The sequence below is a fragment of the Gavialis gangeticus genome, unplaced genomic scaffold (assembly GCF_001723915.1).
Source record: "Gavialis gangeticus isolate Ggan-Ray unplaced genomic scaffold, GavGan_comp1, whole genome shotgun sequence".
NCBI lineage: Eukaryota > Metazoa > Chordata > Crocodylia > Gavialidae > Gavialis > Gavialis gangeticus.
Genome location: NW_017729026.1, coordinates 18,991,969 through 18,998,282, shown reverse-complemented (window position 1 = coordinate 18,998,282; position 6,314 = coordinate 18,991,969). Strand labels below are relative to the sequence as shown.

At 40.5% G+C, this 6,314-nt stretch overlaps 1 protein-coding gene across 1 annotated transcript in view; it reads right to left on the bottom strand.

The window, feature by feature from the left end:
- ROS1 (ROS proto-oncogene 1, receptor tyrosine kinase) overlaps positions 1-6,314 on the bottom strand; it is a 175,728-nt gene that overhangs the window by 141,590 nt on the left and 27,824 nt on the right. The window contains exons 11-15 of the mRNA XM_019520222.1: positions 5,486-5,670; positions 3,968-4,065; positions 2,458-2,969; positions 1,535-1,747; positions 530-640 (exon numbers count right to left, since the gene is read on the bottom strand). Coding sequence (XP_019375767.1) covers positions 530-640; positions 1,535-1,747; positions 2,458-2,969; positions 3,968-4,065; positions 5,486-5,670 — 1,119 coding nt within the window. The remainder of the gene's footprint in view (positions 1-529; positions 641-1,534; positions 1,748-2,457; positions 2,970-3,967; positions 4,066-5,485; positions 5,671-6,314) is intronic.

Below are 6,314 nucleotides of genomic sequence, written 5' to 3'. Positions count from 1 at the left end.
TGCAAAGATTGTAAAAGTTCTAGATAGGCATTAGAGAAGCTTTCTGGTGCAAACTGTCCTTCCTCAGATGTGAGAAAGAAGCAGATGAAATCTAAGCTTTACCAGTAAAAACAATTTTTGTTTAACTCCATTCATTCAAGTCTAGTCAGCTTTGACAGAAGTGCCAGTCTTCCAGGGCATGTATATATGAGCAGTGAGACTGCCCCAACACGTAATTACAGCACGTTGGAGCAGACTGAATTAATCGAGTCTGCTGAAGCATGGTCATTACAACACTCCAGCAGACTCCAGCATCATATGTATCACCGCCCCTGCACTAAAAAATGGCAGTGGGGGTGCTTTAACTAAAGTTCATACTACATGGGGACACTGATACACATGATACTCCGGGCGCTTTAATTAGAGTAGCTTTCAACCCCTGCACTCCCACTCGCAGAGCGTATGTTTAAACACCCTCACCAGTTCCTTTAATAACTGGATAAATGCAGACAGATCCTTAGCAGGGACACTTGGCTAGGCTAGTATTTACCTGTAGCATTTCTTAAATCAGGACAGAGGAATTCTCCTGGTCCAAAATGATCCAAGTGCTGCTTCCAAAGACCTTCATCTCCGACCGCCAAAATATAAGGTTCTTCTTCAACTGATTAAAAATGAACAAACTCTAACTGTGAGGTACTGAGAAAATGTAAATACTGGTTAATTATTTGGCCATTCTTTATATGCCAGATACCAATCTCAGAATCCTATTGCATTTGATTATAAAAAGTATGTAGTAAGAAACAATCCTTGATCTGAAAGCATTCAATTCAAAGAAATAAAAAAAACTGACAGCAGTTGCAAGAAAAGCATTATCCCTTTTTCTGGTGAGAAACAGAAAAAGTAAGGCAAAAGTCCACAAAGGTATTCAGGTACCCAGCTTATATTTAGACATTTCACTCCCACTGATTTCAGTAGGAATTATGCACCAAAGTATCTCTGAGGCCTCGCCTATGTATTTCTCCAGTGACCACCCACTTACATAACAGGAGCCTACTTTCAGCGTTTGGATGCTTATCTTGCTAGGATCCTTGGACCTCAGCTGACTTCCTGCCCCTGGGGTAGGGGCCTTGACTTGATGATTTTCAAGGTCCCTTCCAGCCCTAGTGTCTATCAAATCAGCTTTACCTACCACCAGTAGTCTTCAGATGCTAATCTTTGTACTGGTCCTCACCACACTTCAAAAGTGATGCCAGCTACTCTTGTCACCTCGAAGGATACACTATGGGGAAACTAGGCACAAGTGTAAATCCAGTGTGTTCCCATTTTTATTACCGTGTATTATTTACATTAGAAATTATCAAAATTAGCAAACTGTGTTTTGAGAATATAATTGATGATGAAGGCATTATTAATCCTATGTTGTATACAGCGTCCTGTGCCTTGCTTTTTTTCCCTCTTAATTTTGGGTCTTTGCTCAAGGTCTAGGCCTCAACAGGTAGAGATTTATGCACAGGTCAACTCATCTATTTCTCCTCAGTCAAGAAGTCATTCTTACCTTCTTTTAAAGTAGTACCCTTAAAAGACTCTGACCATGGCCCTTCCGCAGCAGGAGACAAAGCTCTCACTGACACCTCATATGCTGTGAAGTTGGACAGGTCTCTCACTGTAACGTTAGTATGACTGATATCTGAGACAGCTCGATCCTCGTCAGCAGAACCCTGAGATGATACTTTCAGAATATAAGTCCAGTTCTTCCAAGCAGAAGGATCTGAACAGCATAGATAAACAATCACATGATTGGATAAGGAACAGCTTTAACAGATTAATTTCAAAGCAATCAATATGAGAGCATAGAAATTTCCAGACATCTCAATAGAAATGAAAATTAAACTAGTGCTGCTCTCACCACTGATGCCATGGTAGTACATCATAACCCTCACCTTCTAGATGATCTAGCCTGAAAGGGTTGCCAGTGGCTCCAGCTACAGCTGCACTTCTGGTATCACAGGTCAAATGTACATATATACAAAGTAGAGCTGATAGCACGCCTGCCAGCCATGGAGCCACCATGGTACTAGTAGGTACACTCTGTGTACCATTGACGACACCATGATACCAGCAGTCAGCATCACTTTCTTTACTTATTTAAGATGTAGCCTGTTAACCCCCATAACAGTAACTCACTCAAGTCAGTTACCACTAATTGAATTAAGATGAATTTTTATTTTATCAGCAAATCATGAAATCTTGGCTACTTAATAGTAGACAACATTGGGCCTTATTTTCCTCTTATTTATACCTGTTTCATACTAATACAATTCCATTTATTTAAACAGAATTACTCTTGATTTAAAAATGGGGCAATGACCTGGACATTAAAGCTATTCAGGTTGAATTAGTGGGAAGGTGTCAGTACAACAAAAATCAGGAATATCTTTTCTGGGAAGTATAATGCAACATGGACTTGGTTGAACTTACTGGTTCCAATAGTGGGTTCAGGTGGTTTCCAGGTGACTACAACTCGGTCTGATCCAAACAGAGCCATGACAAGCTGAGGTGGTGATGGCAAAGGAAAAGGCTGAGTTGATGAACCATAAAAGAGCAAGTTTCCATACCCAAAATAATCTGGATCAGTAAGGCTGCAATCTGCAATGTATTCATTAAAGCTGGAGATCCCGTTCACAGACATCTCTTCACGGAAAACTGCCCTACTGTTTGTGACCACCAATGTGTTATTCTCATAAACAAAACTTTCTATGTCTGCAAATGAAACTTTAGGTCGCAGTTCGTTAAATCCTGAGCCATCCAGAAAATAAGATACAAAGGACTGTCTTTCTTTGGAGAAGAAAATAAGTCTTTTGGACTGGTAGTTAATCACAAAGTCTCTTAGAGCACGGATTCTCACAACTAGTAAAGCCGCAGTGATTAGATCTGAAGAGGTAGGGAGGCTTGCCCTGTAAATACCATCCTCCAGAAGATAGAAAATATACCTGACAATGAAACAGAACAGCCCAAAACAGTAATACAACCAAAGGAGGAAGGAAGCACCAATGCTGTACACGTGACATTTTAGTGGCCTACTGGCTCTGAAAGGCACCTGTCCTTTTGAAGAATGATGAGAAAATTATTTTGTCTCATAATTCATATTTTATAAGAATTAAATATATGGGTTCTAATGCTCAACTGACATAAAATGAGAATATGCGGGTTTACATCAAGTAAGACCTGGCCCATAGCTTATTAAAGCAGTGGTGCTCAACTTTTTGGCTCCATGAGCCAGAAAGGGCCAGTCTATGAGCCAAAGCAGACCCTGCACTCCATGATTGGGCCTGCATGCCTGGATCAGTCCCTTATGCTGTGATCAGAGCCTTGGGACCCTGCACCACTTCCACCAGGCTCTGTGCACTGGGATCAGGGCCCGACACTGCCTAGTCCCATGTCCAGGGATCACACTCTGAGGCTTTACATTGCCTCCATCCAAGCTCTGAGCTGTCCTTTGCACTGGATCTAGTGTGCAAGGCCCCAGCCCACAGGGTGCCCCATGGGCCCACAGGGAGACCCACAAGCCAGATGACAAGGCACCAGGGGCCAAATCTGGCCCACAGGTTGAGGGAGTAAGTATCCCTGTATTAAAGCATTTTTATACATAATCTAAACTGCCAGTCAGAGACCTTCAGAATGCAAACAAGCATTTCCATGAAAGCATACAATGTCTTTTTTTTTTAATTAAATATTTTCAGATACTTTGTGTATTGGAAATACAGTCATGAACTTACTGAAAAAGATCCAACCATGAGTATGAATGGGCTGAGGAGAAGTAGGGACAATCTATACAGTATTTATAATTGTTGACTGTTTTTTGTTTTATTTTGGTTTTTTTTAATTGAGAAGAGCTGGAATCAGTAAGTGACTGACTAGCAAATTGAAGGAGATGGAAGAAGAGCTCAACAGTAGACCTATTATTAAGTCATCAAAGCAGAATACTTACCCATTATATGGGTCAGCTATAACTTTCCTAGGGGAAGTCACTGAAGGTGGAGTAATGTCTTCAGCTACTGTGCAGTTCCCTAAACTGCAGATATATACCTAAAGAAAAGAATATAAAATATCCAGTGTTTACTGGTGACCAACAGCCTGACCTGATATTCCTTCTAGTAAGCATAGAGATAGACTCCTCTAACAACTTTAGCCCCTGTAAACTTTCATCATTCAATTATAAAACTTACTGATTATGGCAAGCATGAGTGCATATATTAAGAAATTATTAATTTACTCTCCACTTAACCATCTGCTTTCAAGTTGGAGGAAACAGGCTAGCTTTGAAGGCTGACCAAAACAGGCTTTGAATTGGAACCAACTTATGAAAGGGAGAAGTTGTTTCCGGATCCTGGAAGCAACCTAGGACAAATTTGACTTCAGGTCTTTTCTAACCTACACTGTCTGCAGTGAACCCTTGCAGTCACTTTGCGAGTGTAGGACTGGAAGAGCATGAAGTTGTCTGGCCGCAGTAGGTCCTGTCTGTATATGACCATAGACAGTAAGTGAAAACTAAGGAGGCAGAAACTTGCAGGAGGCATCTTCAGCTGCCTATTTATGGCAGCAGTCTGGCTTCTCCTCCCATGTTTACAAGAGGAACTAAGAGGCCATCCCAAGAACTGACCACTCTAATTATTAGTTTCATGAATGGAGAATCAAATGTGCAATACAACAGTCTTTTACAGGTGGGAAACTGGGATACAGGCAATGAGAGACTTTTCCAGGGAATGAGCCATAAGTCAATCAGTGTCAGGGCATAGGTTATAGCAAGGCTTTTGAGGAAAAACTGATGGAATTCTAGATCAGGTTTCCCTCGCTTTCTGCTGTACATGTGTTCCTGGAAAACGGTGCATAACTTGAATTCGCATAAAGGGAACCCACTTTACAATGTAACAAATAGGGATACATTCCAAGACCTTGACTGTACTGACCCCCAGATCCATTTCTACTACGTTTACAAGACAATTTTGATATTTGCCAACAGCAGACAGTACACACAAGCACAGGACACTATCATAATGGGGACGGCAACTACAGAAACACGTGTTGCAGACAACAAGCAAGGAGCACAGATCCACACAGGAGATTATATCTTAGTGCACGTCACTCCCACAATGCACCACACAAAGCAGCTGACTTCCACCACACCGATCGCATAAGGGTGAATTTACCTCTCATATAATTAATTTTTGGTGTAAAAAGGGTCATCACATAAGAGCAAATTCACACATACAGAACCTGCATAAAGCCAGGGAAACCTGTCGTCTGTTTACTCTTAATTTAACCTGAGGGAGTTTTTGCCAGAGCAGTTCTATTTTATATGAACAATATAAATCCTATTAAATTAAGAAGAAAAGAAGTGTGCTGTACACCAATACTATACTTCATAAATTCTTTGTCTTCTCATGCAAAATAGATCATGAAGTGACTCTTTAAGTATTAAGAAGTTTTTTAAGCCCCAAACTCCTACCTTTGCATTCATGACAAAGTACATCATCTGGTAAAGCCAGTCCACAGAGACTGAAGTAATTGTTCCCGAGCCAGTGTAAAAGAGCTTTAGGTCGGACACATCAGACATGCTAGCAGCTCCTTTTACCCAGATATAATTCCCCACTGAGAAATAGACAGCTTGCTGATAAACATTCATGGCAATCCCTAAAAACAGCAAGGCAAACATGTACACACAGAGCTATTTAATATAGGAAATCCATTTTGATTACATTATAAAAATTATCTTAGAATGAGACGATAGTTCTTAATATGAGACCTGACCAGACCTGAAAAAATGTTAATTAAGCCCGATGCTTCAAGTTCATATTCCCATAAAATACAATAATTCTGGTAACCCATGAAAGTAATACTAAGATACGCAACCAAAATAAAAATAATGAATAGACATATTAGACCAGATGACAGCCAACCAGTCACCCTACCTGGCAAGGAGACATACAATTTGCATCTCACTTCTCAAGCACAATTCATTTTACTCCAAGTTAGAAAAAGCAACCAGTGTCTGCATCAATACCGTATTATAGTGGTTATCATAGTCTGAGGCACATGTGGTTTCTGCATCCTTGTGACATTGTGAACCAGGGGATTTGAGGCCAGATATCTGAGTTTTCTCTCACGTACCATGCCAATGCAATCTTTTTAAAGGTGCCGCAGGGTACAACACAATGTTAGCATTGTTAGGTGTACAAACATCTACACATGATTCACAAGACAGACTTAGAGATTTCAAATAAGAAATCATAGTTTTCAAATCATTCTGAACTATTGTGGTCTTTCCGAGTTCTTTG